The sequence below is a fragment of the Scophthalmus maximus genome, chromosome 15 (genome assembly GCF_022379125.1).
Source record: "Scophthalmus maximus strain ysfricsl-2021 chromosome 15, ASM2237912v1, whole genome shotgun sequence".
Taxonomy (NCBI): Eukaryota; Metazoa; Chordata; class Actinopteri; order Pleuronectiformes; family Scophthalmidae; genus Scophthalmus; species Scophthalmus maximus.
The window spans coordinates 14083237-14099768 of record NC_061529.1 but is presented as its reverse complement, the minus strand read 5'-3'; the positions used below and the strand labels follow the sequence as shown (position 1 = coordinate 14099768).

At 47.9% G+C, this 16532-nt stretch overlaps 1 protein-coding gene across 3 annotated transcripts in view; it reads left to right on the top strand.

The window, feature by feature from the left end:
• The window catches only part of LOC118286421 (AT-rich interactive domain-containing protein 1B-like), a 183784-nt gene that overhangs the window by 106230 nt on the left and 61022 nt on the right, over window positions 1-16532 (top strand). For all 3 annotated transcript variants that reach the window (XM_047327194.1, XM_035610871.2, XM_047327193.1), the window contains exon 5: window positions 10074-10377. In XM_047327194.1, the coding sequence (XP_047183150.1) occupies window positions 10074-10377 (304 nt within the window). The remainder of the gene's footprint in view (window positions 1-10073; window positions 10378-16532) is intronic.

The following is a 16532-nucleotide window of genomic DNA, read 5'->3' as shown; positions in this document are numbered from 1 at the left end:
GTATATGTATGTACTATCATGCTTTTACCGTGGTATAAGTAAATGTGCTTTGCTATCATATAATATAAGAACCGATCCGAAGCTGAGTCATTTCTCGCATCAAAAAAACTAAATATTGTCTGATTCCCCTCGTCTTGGAGTTGATGGACAGATTCGGAGTCGGCCGTTCATTTTACACTGATCACAAGCTGATATCTCTTACGAATTCCACCGATCCACGCTATTGATCGGCGGCAGGCGCAGATGGATTACCTAGGCGGACGCGCTGACAGGCAGCACGTCCAATGGGGAGTTTTTGCATCGCGCCGACCGGAACAGACCCTCAAACCAGACCCCACTTGCTTCCCCTCCCTTCCCCTCTTTTGATCAGAGTCGTTTCGACAGTGATGCATAAGTCTGTGCAGCACGGGGTTGACTGCCTGGCAGCGACTGCCAGAGATCCCCCTAGAGTAGAGGACTGAGGGATTAAACAGAGAAAGACACTCCCTTATAAAAAAAAAAAGGAGTAAAAAGGAAATCAGTGTTTCCTCCCTCTGTGGGGGGAGCGGGCTGTTTAACCATGCTGCCACTTTTGTGTTTTCTGTAGTCTTCTCTTCAAAAGGGGCTTTTGTGTTTGTGTTTTAAACTCTGTTCTATTCTCAGGGTTGGTCTGGTCGGCCCCTCGCCCGCAATAGGCTGAAGTCCTATGCGGATGTTAAATCGACACAAATCATTGCTATCATCCTCTGCACTGTCCTCAGCCTGCCCCCCCCCCCCCCCCCCCCCCCCCCCCCCACCCCCGCCTCCTTTCCAAGGCCCCAACTTCCTCTCTCTGTTTCTTGTCACTTCTATCAAGGAGAAGTGAATGGCACACGTTTCATCTCTACAAAGCGGCGGTGGGCCTGAAACACAACAGAGGCAGCGCTGGCTAACATTGAACTGGATTGGGTAGAGTAAATACAAAGGCACGAGGGGAGGGGGGGGAAAAGCAGCTGGGGAAACACAAAAGGACGGAGCTGCAATGGGAACTAACCTTGCTGGGTTTCTCTGATGTTCCTTCACACACACACGCACACACACACACACACACACACACACACACACACACACACACCTCCGCCACTCCCATTATTGTCAATCCCTCTTTCTGTTTCCCTCTCTCTCTATCTCTCAAGTGATCCTTTTATTTGTCATGTTCAGAGGACAGCACCAAAGAATCTGAGGAATGGGAGGTTACAGTTTATTAAAGGACATGTTGTTACACAAAAACGGTCGTTCCCCTTTTCAGCAGGAAATGCAGAGGCTATGCGGCTCCTGCACTTCAAAGCCGCCCAGAAAACTTCCCAGGAAACGACTTTGATTGTCTGCATCCAAAGGGGACGATGTCTTGGCACAGCCTGCCTCACGTGGGTCCTGGCTGTTCCTAACGTTGGCTTTTGTTGCCACGTAGAAGGACTAGAGTATGAATTTTTTAGCTCTATTGAAGAATTACAGCAAGGCAAAAAAACACGATGCTCACGCAATCCAGGTCGCTGATGGAAAATGCTAAATTTTTTAATAATTGGAGCATTACATTACACGTGAAGAATTCAATACTTTGTGTGTATAGAAAAAAAATCTGATACTTTTGGCAAATCCATAGACGGAACGACAGGAATGACAATAAAATTCATGATGGATGTTGGGGTCTTGAACCCTTCAGTCTTGCTTACAAAGCAGCCAAACTGAAGAGGATGTCACTATTCATGTTTTGGTTTTTTTGAGATGGCAAGCAATTAACATTGGATAGCAGTTGTGAATGAACGGCGTGCCAGAGTGAAATCCATCATTCACATTTCTATGTTTTGATTACTATCATAAGTCCCTTACTGGCCCGTTTTGTCAAAAGACGTCCACATAGAAATAATGTGTTGGAGGTGCAGCCCGCTTACGTGCGAATCAGGGAGGTGGGGGAGGACAGGGAGCATTAGGGGAGACCAGAGAGAAGTTAGGCTGCTTGTTTGGACGTGTTCGTTTGAAGTGAAGAGGCTGCAGTTGAGTGGACTGTCTCCCTGACACACACACACACACACACACACGCACACACACCCATCCAACCCCACACACAACCCCTTTACTCCTCCAATGGCCCTGTCGGTGTGCCAGGGCGGGTGATTACCAACGCTCTCCCCCAATTATGGGCTGATTATTCCGCCGCGCTCTAATTGACTGGGGAGATATGCAAATGGCTGTCATTTGGGATGATAAAGGATGCGGGCGCTGGATGCCCCCTGCATTATTTAGCCTCGGCTGTACGCAGCGTGAAGGATGTGGCGTGCGCTTTAATTGCTGAGGAGAGAGAGGTTAAGCTGAACGAGCAGCTGAATTAGAAATGAGGAATTTGGGCTATTTATTTATTTATTTATTTATTTATTGCTCCTCACTCTCTCTTACTCACACCATATAGACACACACAAACACACACACACACACTCAGACTCTCTGTCGTGTGTCGTCTTTTCACTTCTCTCTTGGGTGAGTGGAGAGGTGAGGAGGGGGTGAGTGGATGGCAGGATGTCATGCTGGAATGCCATAAATAAAAACATTAGTGGAACCAATAGGTGCAGAACAAATAGGTGTGTGTGTGTGTGTGTGTGTGTGTGTGTGTGTGTGTGTGTGTGTGTGTGTGTGTGTGTGTGCGAGCGCGTCTGTGCGCTGGCGCGAGGGGAGGCGGAGAGTGGTGGGCTCTCATGCATTAAAAGCTGAAGTGTGAAGAACCTTTGCGGACTTCTGAAAAAAAAATGGGGAAGAGGAAAAAAAAGGAAAAAATTTCAACAGCTCAGACAATAAGTGGGCCCGGCCTGTCTCTGCCATTTTAAATGAAGGCACATTTAAAAACACTACTTCCAGGCAGAATACCAATGACCCAACTCGCCATGTGGATGGTCGCACTTGTGGGCGGGTTAGGTTTGAGTTTGTTTGCATCTTTTGACTTCGATACCTGGGCACACAAAGAGCTCCATGGTTATTAAGTCACATCAGGATGGTGTTGGTTGTTTGAGACCCCTTACCCAAGGGGGCGTGCGTGTGTGTTGCTAGTAGGTGAATAGAGCCCGCTGGATAAGTATTCCGAGCTGCCACAGCTTGGCATATTATCAGGGAGAATCAGGAGTTGAAGTCAACACTAATCCCTCTGGTGTGGAGAGACAAGCGGACACCAGATTTTGGCGTCTTTAACGGCTTAGGGGTTAATAGGGCCTCAGATGTCCCTTTCAAAGTGGCCCGCCCCATATCTCCACATTATGAGAGGCTTAAGAGCCGGGTCAGTTATCACCCAGTGAGCCCCCCCCCCCTTCTTTCAACAAGCAGTAATTGTTAATGCGCTGGAGTTACTGTTGGCATTATCACTAGATTTGTTGAATCCACTGGAATCCTGACTCAGATGTCCACCTTCTGACCGTGAGTTGTTTTTTTTCTTTGGTGCTGGTGTTAAAGAAAAAAAGGAGGACGAATAAACATTTTCCTTAGGGTTAGGGTTAGTATCCCGATGCAGATGTGACCAAGAGATTATCTGGACTTCATGAAGCGTGCAGACGCGCTTCTGTGACTTCTGTGACTCTGTGACTTGAAAAACAGTTACAAAGTTACAGAACATTTTCTGCCACAGCAGGCTTTTGCCAAATAGTACAATATACAATATGTATGAGTATAAACATTTTCCCCCCTTGGACTTGGTAAACAGAACCTGCGCTCTCGGTGCCCTCACACCTGTAGTCATAAAAAAAATAACCCAATGTGCTGTAACCAGGCAATAGCATCCTTAATACTCTGCGGTGTTACATGTATTGCGGAGTCACCGCGTCACATCTCTGACTTGTCGCTGGGACTAGAAGATAGTCCGCCACCTGTGGCAGGTTTTGGGGTTTGAGTTGAATTGGATACAGTTGGAAAATTCAGGCACTCGACACGGGAACATTCAGCCTCCGAGCGCATGGCACGGCACAGAGGTCCACCGGTTGGCATGCAAACACATTCGAGTGTGTGCTGGGTGCTAGCCTGAAGCCCATGGCGGTCTCGGCGAGCCTGGAGCATGCCAACCATCTCCCCTCGGATTGTCCCGAACCCCCCCCCCCCCCCCCCCCTCACTGAAGATTTCGCTCAGTGACCCCTCAAAAGGCGGCGGAGAGACTCTGCTCAAGAACTCTTTATCTCCGCACACATTCCCTCATACATACAGATATCCCGGTTTGCACACACACACACACACACACACACACACACATTATCTGGCAAAGACATACCCCATAAAGGAATGTTCCGCACATTCCCTGCATACAACGAATTACTTCAGGCCACCCACACAGGCCCAGGACCAAATTATTAAAGCTGTTATGTGGATTTAAAGCACTGCGTGTTAGCGAGCACTTTTTTTTAACAGCATTTCGTAGTGTAGTGCTTAAATTGTCTTTTTTTATATATATATATATATATATATATATATATATATCTCAATTTTCATCATCATCACCAATTATCATCATCATTCCAGCCTGAGTAGACATTCCAGCTGACTGACATCAAAGAGAGAAATGATGGTATGAGTGTTGTGTTAAATCTCCCTCCACTAAGTCACTCTCTCTCTCTCTCTCTCTCTCTCTCTCTCCTTCTTCTCATATCTCTTCTTCTTTCTGTACTTAACAGCACTTAGTGAAGGGTATTACAGTCGGTGCTCTACATGGAGCATCACGTTTAAAACCCTCACACACACACACACACACACACACACACAGTTGGCAATCCATTTGGATTCATTTGCATGGCATTTCATTTGGAATTTTTGCCTCAATCGACGGTTTGGGAAAAAAGGATAAAAAATTTTTTAAAAAACAATCTTTGTGTAATAGCGTTTTCCCGCATTCTCCAGTGCACCATAAAGATATAAAGCGCAGCGGCCGAAGCCGATAAACGAGTGCAGCGCTGCCATGAGCAGGCCTCTCCCTCAGGCCCACAAACGATGGCTATTGGAGTAAATTACAGTTTGCATCATCATATTTACCCAGAGAAGAGAAATAGAGAATAAAAAAACGGCCTCCGAGCTCACTGAGGTGCTGTTTCTGTATGTACAAATCGTCGCTGTGTGAAACATTGTTATGGATTTTCCTCCTGACCCGTAATAATACACACGTTCTGTATGGATATGTAAGCACATTGGTAAAAGCGGGAGTCATTTATAGAAATAGAAAATTACTATTAAATGATATTTGTTCAAGTCTGTGTTCGGACAATAATGACCTGCCTACAGTATATGTACATTTTAAGATATTTTTTTGGGTCATTGTAATAATTCCCCCACTGGAATGAAGAGATATGATCCTAAGGCAATTTCCGATTTAAAAGATCGGACAAAATCCACAGTCCTCAGAATTTGTGTACATGAATTCCGAGTCCAAAGCTTAGATGAGGCTTCAGCCGTCGGACTTGGTCACGTCAAGTGGGCATCTTCCAGAGTTAACAGGCCTTTTTTTTATTGCAAAATTACGTCGGCGGGTCTGCCTGGCTGAGCTTAAGTGCAGCGATTGCAACACATGCTTGTAACTTCTGAAAGTGTACACTGGATTTCGCTAACATTGGAATCACATTTGGAAGAGATCTCCGCATGGCCAGTATGGAAAGGAAAAACAATGACGACTAATGCGCATATGCTTTTGCAAAGACGATCCTATTCTTTAATATAAAGTACTATACATCACTATACATGTCCATATATACTGTATGCTCATGCTGCACGTGCACAGAGTACATTCTCGGACGCACGCAGGGCCCTGACCTTCCCTGCCGCTGCACCAGCCACTGCGCACTCGAGTGGGTCTGGTGACCAGCAGAATGTGTGGCAGGTGGGCCGAGAGCATTCGTGCACTGAGGGTGTAGCAGATAGAATGTCAGCCTCCTGTCGAGGCGGAGCAGAAGTAGGGGCCTTGGATAAGAGAGGAGGATCACGGTGATAGACAGTCAGTCTTCTCTATTCCATCCATTTTGTAAAGAGATTGTATGGATGTCCAAGTATCAGGTAATTCCTCTTGGGTTAGATTAACGTAGCAGAACACACGCAGTGAGCAACGTGGAGTCGCCCATCAACCATGTCTGATGTTGCACAGATTATATATTAACCTGACAAATCCTGTTTTTTTATTTTCTTCAAAGGTTTAACTCACCCACATTTTATTTACTTAACATGTTTCTGCAAACCCTCTCCGGGATGATGGAAGTGACTCGTATTTCATCGTATTTCATCATCACAGTAAAATGAACACTGTCTTGAAAGACATTCCTTTTCGGAATTATTTTTAAAATGTCATTTTTTCCAATCCTTCATTAGCATCAGAACCAAATTCAATTCAGTGTATTCCGGGGGCATCAGAAATATCAGACATGGATATATCTCATAGCTTGAACGAAATACTACCACACGCGTGGCCACACGCCTGTAGAGTTATGCTAGAGATTTTGACTGTACCATATAAAAAAGACATTGTTTTACCAGAAAGTATGTTTCTCACACAAATGTGTGAAACGTCGGTATGAAATGTGTCCTCCAGGGCCATGTTGTGCAGGAGTGAGAGAGATGTAACCTGTTTCTCTCGTCGCTCTACTTTCCGGTAGGCCACAGGAAGCCGCATCGCCATTCGCTCCTCCCTGTCTAGACAGAGAACCACACACACACACACACACACGCACACACACACTCTCTCTCCCTCTCTCTCACACACACTCGCGCTTGGTGCCGTCTACCATAACAACTTTGATTAATTCCCAGTGTGCGGTGAGAGAAGAAAACATCGGCACCGTGGTCAAGAGAAAAAGGCCCACAGTCTGCAGGATATGACAGCTCCCGGCTTCACACTGATGCCTTATACCCTGCTGGGGCGTGCGTGCGTGCGTGCGTGCGTGCGTGCGTGCGTGCGTGTGGCCTCATCTGTCCCTTCGGCCGCATCAGTGCTCATGCATGTCTCTCTGTGACAGGCCAGCAGCCTGTGTGCCTGTCACACACGCACACACACACACACACACACTCAGAGGCACACCAGACGAGAGAGTGCAGGCAGGTGCCAACACCAGCGAGGTGAAGGGTCACGAGCGACTGCCTCTCCAATGTTGTGTGAAATGTGTAGATGACAGTCTCGGCCCATTATGTGCTCACGTGCTGTGTGTGTGTGTGTGTGTGTGTGTGTGTGTGTGTGTGTGTGTGTGTGTGTGTGTGTGTGTGTGTGTGTGTGTGTGTGTGTGTGTGCACACGTGTGTGTGTGTGTGTGTGCACACGTGTGTGTGTGTGTGTGTGTGTGTGTGTGCGCACGTGTGTGTGTGTGTGTGTGTGTGCGTGTCTTGAGGCGGACAGGGGGCATCTCAAAGTAACTGGTTATTATCACCTCAATATTTTTCTTATTATGACAATTACATGCTCCACGAGCGAATTAAGCGATACAGGACGCCAAGCGGGAGTGGTTGACAGCTATTTGGAGACTCAATGCACAGAGCAATTTGCAGCCCTGAGCCAAACAAATTGGATTTGGGCCACTTTGGATTGGGGCCCCAGATTGTTGGGCGTTTGGATCCCCCGACCGCATGCCGGCCCGGTTGGTTAGCCGGCTGGCTCGCTTCGATTCTTTTAAACATGACTATGTAGCAGACAGTTAGCCAGGTAACACAGTGCTCCATGGCCCTTGATAAGGATTAAGTGTGGAGCAGGTGTGTGTGTTGATAAATGCATTATATTGCAGTTGCGTTGTGAGATGACTTTTTTTACGGCAGTGTTTCTGCGGCCATACGTTATTACTATGGATTTATTGGGTATTTACAGCTGACATTTTTAGTGGTGTTAAGCTTTCCCACTCTTTGGCGTTACATACTGCTGCTACTTTTTTTTGGTCTTGGGCCACACAGCTGTGCTCAAGTGTAAGTATAATCCAAATCAGCTTAACAGCCTCTAAACAAATTACTGGTAGGCATTTTCCCAACCCCTAAACTGCCACTGGAAAAGCTGGCAACTGCACCCAATTAGGTGAAATGCAATTATGCCCATCCATTCACACAATTAGCCTGTGGGTTAACAACATAGCGGTGCATCCGGCTAGCGCTCCGTGGTTTTTGGGGAAAGCCATCGCCATGGTTGCACCGGCTCTCGTGGTGAACACGCGCCCCGTAAAAAATGGCGCGCACCCAGGGCAGCCGCTCGGCTGAGAAACAACGTTCCGCCCTATTGGTGGAGGCGGCGCATTACATCGCCCCGCTCAGGAGACCAGGTGACCTGATTGGCTGAGACAGGGACCTGAGGAAGGTTGAGAGAGAGAGAAAGAGGACAGCATGTGCTCAGTCGTGCGAGGGGAGATAATGCCAGGTGACAGACTGGCAGGCTGGCAGGGCGGGTGGGCGCTCACAGCGGCATGATGGAAAAACAAAGGCTTTGTGTGTCACCGGCGAGATCACATTAACCAAAACAAGCAGCCGCGGACAGACTACCACACTTGCCTGTTCCGAAGGCTATGGCCTTCCATGGGTGGAGAAAGGATGGGGGGGAAGGCCTGTCTCAGTTTTTATTTAAATGTACATGGCGCTGGGATAATTTGGAAGTAGTTCACTGTTTGCCTGCTGTTTACATAAAATTGACCGTTTGACAGAGCTGCGTGAATTCAAAACAAATGGCTTCCTGACAGTTCACTGCGGGGTTTGATTCTGGTGTTTGGTCTTAAATTTGATCATTTTCATATGATTCGAGCTCAGTATTTTTTTAAAACTACAGTCGACACTGAGGTCTGATCCAACAAGTATTTTCAAGTGTGTTGGTGGCTCCTTATTGTAGGGTGAGGCTGTCTTTTTTCACTGTAGCTACAGTCTGTCTACTGTGCAGTTGTGCACAAGCCTATTACACTCACCCCCCCCTCACACATCCATGACACCACAAGAGAAAACTGATGCATATTTGTGTCGAGTGCCTTTATTCTGCGTCTGTTAAACAGGATCTTCCTGACAGGCACGTGCCTTTAATCACACGACAATAGTAAACTGGAACACACAAACGAGCGGACACCAGTGGTATCTGTCTGTCGTGGCTGCACGGGGCTCAGGTGGGGACGGGAGCGGAGGGTCAACAGGCACGGTGCAGCGGCTTGGATCAGCTGGCACGCACCCGCAAATCTTCCCCTTCCATCGCCGAGCGGGCACCGGCCGAGAAACCGGGGTCACTTACAGGTGACTTCCCCCACATTCAGCCACAGCTGGGGCGCAGCCGCCAGTGTGTGTGTGTGTGTGTGTGTGTGTGTGTGTGTGTGTGTGTGTGTGTGTGTGTGTGTGTGTGTGTGTGTGTGAGAGAGTATGAAAATGTGTGTGATGTGTAGTTAAGGGGGCAGCCATCACATTGCATCACATCTGGCCTTCTCTTTACTTCTCACTCCACACTCTCATGCAGTCGGTATTTCGTCAGCTGTATTGGAGGGATTTCCCTGGAATCATTTCAGGAGGGGGAGAACCTATGAAGCGCGTGCACACGCACACACACACAGTCTCTCACTCTCTCTTTAACACACGCACGCACACACACACACACACACACACAAAAACACACAATCCTCCACTCACCACAGGGAATGAAAACTGTAATATGAACTCACCCTTGGTCTGAATGAAAGCCCATTACAATTCTTTTTTTTTTTTTTTTTTTTAACCACAGCAGCCAGTGTGTACACAGCGGCGGTTTTCTTCTGTGGGTAATGCTTCTGCTCCTCTGCCATATCAACCGCTGTCACTCTCTCCGCAGGCCACAGAAAAGTCAAACGCTGCTCATGCATGTGTAAGCTTTTAACCTTTTAACCCGCTGCGCCTCATGAAAGCCCCGGAAAAGTGTTCGGTTCTTTACATGCGTTTAATAGATACTATCTGGTGCCTTAGACAAAACAATTAGCCGTGCTGAATTGGTGTTATTTTATCATAATATAACATGGAACTGGGGAAAAAGGTTGTGCTCGCTCGAGTTTAAATGTGCCACCTGCGGCACGTCGCGTTTCATAAAATGCTTGGCCGAGCTTTATGAATACTCATCGCGAGTCCTTTTCATTCTGTTCCAGGATCTGTCCGGCTCGATTGACGACCTCCCCACGGGGACGGAGGCCGGCCTGGGCTCGGCCGTCAACGCCGGTGGCTCCTCATCTAGCAGCAGCAGCAGCAGCCAGGGGGAGCAGGGAGGCGCCGGCAACCAGGGACAGTCCCCTTTCTCCCCGCACGCCTCCCCACACCTCCCCAGCCAGAGGAGCGGGCCCTCCCCCTCCCCTGTTGGCTCGCCCGCGGGCTCCACTCAGTCCCAGCAGTCCCGATCTGGCTCCGGACCCATCTCTCCTGCCAGCGGACCCTCCGCCAACACCGCCGCTCCGGGTAGGGTTGTGCCGTCGGAGCCCTCAAAAAACATGTGCACACAAATCCTGATAATCAGGTTACATGTTGATGAAAGGTGCAACTTGTAGCATAATGTTATTAGTTTAATCACCGCAAACAAACAAGCGTTTCACTGACGAGATTTGCTGTTGCAACCAGACAGCGCCTGGCATCATTCACCGCGCACCCACACGGAGTTAGATTCCCTGGGAAATTTAGCAAAATTGGTTTACAGCTTAAAGGGAAATTGCTTTGTGCCACCAAACAAGAGGCTGCCGTCGGAAACCAAGTTAGGAAACAATCACAAACACAACCCCCCCCCCCCCCCCCCCCCCCCCCCCCCCCCCCCCCCCCCCCCCCCCCCCCACGTCAGTGATTCACATCAGGCGCGTTGCCTCTGACGGATGCTGAAAAATAGCTGCTGTGACATCACAGATCGGGGGGTGTGGCCGGCAGGAGTTTCTCACCAGAGAAGTGTTTCTGTGCTGCTTAAATAATCCGCGGAGCATCTCCGAGGCGGTGCCATTAGCGCACCTGTTGCTGCCGCGAGCATTTCACAGCGATCACAGCTACGCTCCCGCGTGACCTTTCCATTTATTTTGCTATTTAAAGACCTTTTGCCGGATTTCTTTTTCTTCTTTTTTTTAAATATGTGCATTTAAAGAGGATTTTAAAAAGGTCATGTAGAAATACCGACCCTGGTGCAGAATAGGTATGCATGTTTCCACAAACAGCAGCATGCCGGTGTTCAAATGTAGTGCAATGTTGCATCACAACTCTGTATTTAAACATCCGGGAAAAACTATGGGGTGAACTAGTTTTTTTCCCTTTTTTTCAGTCTTTTAAATTAACATAATTATCCTTAATAGTATTGTGAATGTAAATCTATCCACTGAGATTTTTAATGTTTGGTTAGTAGTGTTTTGATCTCTTTTTTAGAACGGCCTCATGTAGCTCAACTCCAACTCAGCGTATAATCCGTCCAGATCAATTTTTTTCATTCTGCCAGTTCGCGCAGAGGACGAAGCCGCATGCACGCTGCAGCAGACGACCAAATAATATCACTTCGGCTCGTCTAGACTTTGATATCTCCGGGTCCATATGAAAAACTCAAGAATATTGCAGCTTTGCGCAGAGCGCTTCATGAGATGTGTCTCGCTCGTTTTTCTTTTTACGCAGTTTTTTTGAGTTCAAAGTCTTTGATCACTGCGTTTGAGAAACACACACCCTACATTTCAGTCGGATTCTTAATCCAGTCCATCTCCCCACTACCTCTGGCTTGCACGAGTATAACCAACATTTATGTCCAGACAATATTCCCTCTTCACGCCGGGCGTTAAGGAATGAGACTGACTGGTAGTCGTGATGGAACCTCGAATCTGTTTTGTAGCCTTATCTATAATATGGCAGGCCAAACACGACAGCAGCAGGATTATCAGACAATGCTCGGTGTGTCTGTTTGTCTCTTGGGGCCCTAGCCGAGTACATAACCATTTAGATAAACACTGAACATTATAAACAAGTGTGGATTTGATTTGCCCGAGACAGGCATGTGTGTGTGTGTGTGTGTGTGTGTGTGTGTGTGTGCCTGGCCTCCCCGTCATCCCGCCACCTCGCTGTCCAACTGAGCGGCTGACCGGCGCATCAGCACGGCTCAGACCTGTCAGTCATTCTGACGAGGCGGGGCAAAGTTTCTTGAGGGGGATCCTGACGGACAGCAGCTCCTCCTCCCTCCTCCCCTCCTCGCAGCCACTCACCGGCCGTGATTGACGCTAATGAAAACCTGGGACAGTGCTTTTCCAGGCGCTCGTGCCAAGAATCATGACAAGACTCCCGAATGAGGCGGCAGAGACGGCAAGCGGAACCGATCGCCGGGACGTGATTAATAAGACAACATTTTGAAAGGTTCCCCATGCCAAATAAACGGTGATAAAGCGTGGGGCATTGAGTAACATCTGACATGTTTTAGCAGGCTGTACTACAATCAGTTTGAATTAGATCAAGGAGCAGCCAGCCTAAGAGAGACACAGGAGAACTAATGTGGTTTAGCACACATCTGATTACCGACGCTGTGCTTTGGAACACTTCATCACAAGTTAGGATCAAAAGTCAGGACACTTTGGTTAATGTTGTTGTCATAGTTGGGCACGAGTCAGAGAGGAGGCGAGGGAGCAGGGGAGCTAACAAGCCGCACTGTGTATTCATATGCATGTGTGTGTGTGGTTGTGCGCGCGCGCTTTGTTTTCCCGCGATTTGTTATCTTCAGTTCTCCCCCGATCTGTTACTTCTGCAGCCATAAAAAAACACATTCATTATTCAAAGCCGTTGTGCGAACTGCCTTGTCCTCTAAGTAAACAAAATGAGACAAACATTAATAAGCTAATTAATTAGTGTGGGGAAAAAACAAAGTTGTTTTTTCTTATCTGCAGTAGTTTGAGCTCCAGTTAGGGCCCAGCGTATCTTCAGCTGCTGCATTGGGCTCGTTCCATCAAGGGGACTGTCAGTCTGGGAGTTAGCGTTTTGTTTGCATTGATTCTTGTCGTTTTTCTCAATGTCACCATGTAATGTCATACTGTCAGTTCATGACACCAAAAACAAAAACCAAAAATCATTGAAATTTCATAGAGAGGAAGTGTCTTTTAACCGATAACGGAAGTAAATTGAGCCTTGAAAGTCAATGCAAACAATTCATAGGGACATTTAGAAAAGTTTGTGTGTGTGTGTGTGTGCGTGCGCGCGTGTGTGTGTGTGTGTGTGTGTGTGTGTGTGTGTGTGATTTATTCTGAAACCGGTCAGCCTCACTCTGTGGAGTGATGCCACACGTCACACGGCTGAACACTCGCGGGACCCACGTTACCCTTGACAGCGGCCAGAGGAGAGCAATTTCATCATGTCATCCTTTCACCTGGCAGCCAAACACATACACACACACACTCAGAAGGCAGACAAAGCAGCACATGAATACACATACTAATGGTTTATTTCATGGTTTCACACTAGACATATGTATGGTTACACATACTGTATAAATAACATATATGATAAGTGTGTGTGAGTGTGCTCGTGTGTGTGTGTGTGTGTGTGTGTGTGTGTGTGTGTGTGTGTGTGTCAGACAGACAAGGGGAGACAGATTGCCAGCCTATCATACACCCATACACTCGCACAAATCTATCTTGTCGGGGCTCCACAGCATGCCTGTGATTCTCTCGTCTCCTCGTCTCTCCTTCTTTCTCCTCTCTCTCTCCATGAAGCAAATCCAATACACTGTAACATTATCCGGGCCTCGCCTTGCTATTTGGATTCTCTCCCCGAGCCAAAAAGGCACACACAGGGCCAAATTGATTTTCCTGTTGCGCTAGATTTGTGACAGTCGAGCAGAAATCACATTGCTCAACTGCCAACCTCCCCCTCCCCTTCTTCCACCTCGTATGCACATGCACACACACACACACACACACACACACACACACAAACAGGCCCTAATACGCACAAACCTCCTTCCTCCCAGTGTCTCTGAAGCAATTCAGAGAGTCCTCAGAATATTTCTCTCCTTCCATGAGACATTGGGGACAAGGCGAGCAGAAATTCATCTCTTATCTGGATGGATGTGGGGCGGAATGGGAGCGCCGGCGTGCGAGCAAGCTTCCATCGTTTGACGACGGGCTGTGGGAGAGAGAGGCAAAGTTATCCAGTCAAAGTGCAGAAAAGGAGGTCCTGAAAAAGCTGAGCCTTCAGAGTCCCTCAGTTAGTGTCGGCCCTGCAGCAGCCGCAGGTTCCCGTGCTGATTTGCATTTGTTTCCAAAACTCTGCATTTCCTGGATATTTTCTAGATAACGCTGTGTTTTTGCGGTGTGCTTTTGAGTGTGTACATGGGCAGGTTTGACAAGTCGTCTCCGGGCTGACAACTATGTGGGATGGCGTCACTTCCTGTCAGCCTTCGCGTGGCTGTCACTCTGCCCCCCAAAACTGCGTCAAAGACAAATCCATTAGCAGGCTGAACCTGGTAAAAGCCCGATCGCACCTCACACGAACGGAGCACACAGACTCAGCCGTCATCCGCTCGGATCACTGTCGCTGGCTGGATGGAGCCGATGAGGTGCACAACAGATTGTAGTGTCAACAAAATACACTGAAAATAAATATGCAGACTCTTTTCTGATGTGAAAGTAGTTGAAGTTTTCCGGAAAGCAGGCTGTTGCTCCAGAAACCCCCTCAGATGCTCAGTTGGGTTGAGGAGGCCTCATGGCCATGTGACCCTAGGTGAACCTTATACAAACATTTGCATTTGTTTCTCTATTTACTTATTAAGGTATTCCTTTTCATTTTGTCACCTGGCTGGACACATGCTGCAGGGGATTATTCTGCCCCTGCGAGAATAAGAGGAGAAATCTGGTCCGGAACCTTGGTTGGTATTGATGTTGGGCCCCAGTAGTATTGTGAGGGGTTCACCTCCAGATCCTTCGGCCTGCAGAATCCTCGGGGCAGCTCCCCAATTATCAAATCATTTATTATAGCATAGCTATTTAAAACGATAAGACGCTAGGCCTTTCCCCAGTGGAACCGATGAGAGACGAGTCGAGCAGCTGAAAGTGTTGCCGAGCTTACGCTGCGGCTACTGTTGCGATGTATTAAACTGACAATAAAGATCTCACCCGACAGTTCCCGTTGACGTCTCTCCCCAACCCTTTTCTCATCCAATACAATTTTCTTCTGCTTTCATTTTTTTTTTTGTTTATCACCGCAAAGCATTCACTACAGGTGGGGGGAGTGGTCGCACTACGCCATTCGCCATCGTGTTTGTCTCGTTTGCGGGAGCGATAATCTCAATAATATCCTGTAGTGTGTGATTTGCCATTATTTTCAAATCTTGTAGTGTGTGCGTGTTTTGAAATGTTTTACAAACTTGATTTCAACCTGAGACCAGTTCCAAGGGGATAGGACACAATGTTCTCAAAACTCTTTCCAATCAAGCTTTGTGTTGTTATTTAAAAAACGGACCATTTTAACCACATGAGAACTACGTTTTAATGTTATGTCTCAGTCGCCATGGCAATCTTTATTTTAGACTGAACTCTCTGTATTTGTGCCTCTGTATACACATTTGTCTCTGCTTATGGTCACAGAGCACATGTACGCTCCTCTGTAGCCCGGCCTGCTCTGTCTGCTGCAGAAAATCACAAATACTCACGTTTCCCCTTCTAGTTCTCTCTCTCTTTCTCCTCTCTCTCCTCCGTGGTTCAGTTAACAGTGCCCGCCTGCCCTCCCTTCTCCTCTCCTCTCCCGTCTCCTCGCCCCCTCTCTTGCCTCTTCTATCTCTCCTCATCCCTTTGAGTTTTTATTTTTCTTCTAAAGAGGTGATTGGAGCTCGCGGGCGAGCGCTCGGGAGAGTTTAAGCTGTTTATCTGCGCTCCGCTTCAAGTGCTTGCAGGGCCTAGAAAAGGACAGAGAGGTCAGGGCGAGTGGAGGAGGGAGAGGGGAAGGGCGTTAGGATGGAGGGCGGGAGACCGGGCTTGTCCAGTTTGTTAGCTCAAGGGTCCGTCCCTGCGAATTTCCTCCATCCCGCTTTATACAGTATCTTGTCCTTTACATTGTCCACCAGCCTTGCCTGTGGTTTGCAATCATCTTTTTTCATTTCAGAAAACACATTTCTATCTGTAATTATGTTAATGAGAACCGCAGCAAGTAAAACTGCGGCCTTTTTTTCCTCCACACTGGGGTCAAAGGTCAAGCACAGATGCCTGGAAGAAACTGGAGTGATGACCCCAGATCAGGCTTGAATGTACAAAGATAGCCATGTTTGGAAAGAAACACACAAAAAAAACACGAAGTCAGTAAATGGCTTCCCCGATGAGAGAGAAAAAAACAAATTTGCAAGCGGCAACGGTGGGCCAGAAAAGACGCCACAGGGTTGCTCATATACAAAACTTCTGTTTTCTCCTCTGTAAGTGGTGAAAGTTAGAACACAAAAAAAAGCAGCAGAGGAGGATGGGGGGGGGGGGGGGGGGGGGGGGGGGGGGGGGGGGTTTTCATGCCAGTGTCTTCTGCAGCGTCGAGTGTGTGGAGCCGGGCGAGTTTTCTCGTCACACCACTCCCTGAGAGGCTGCGTGGTGGGAACGCTGCCTCTGGCTGTCCTTGTCCCTCTCTCTTTCTTCTCA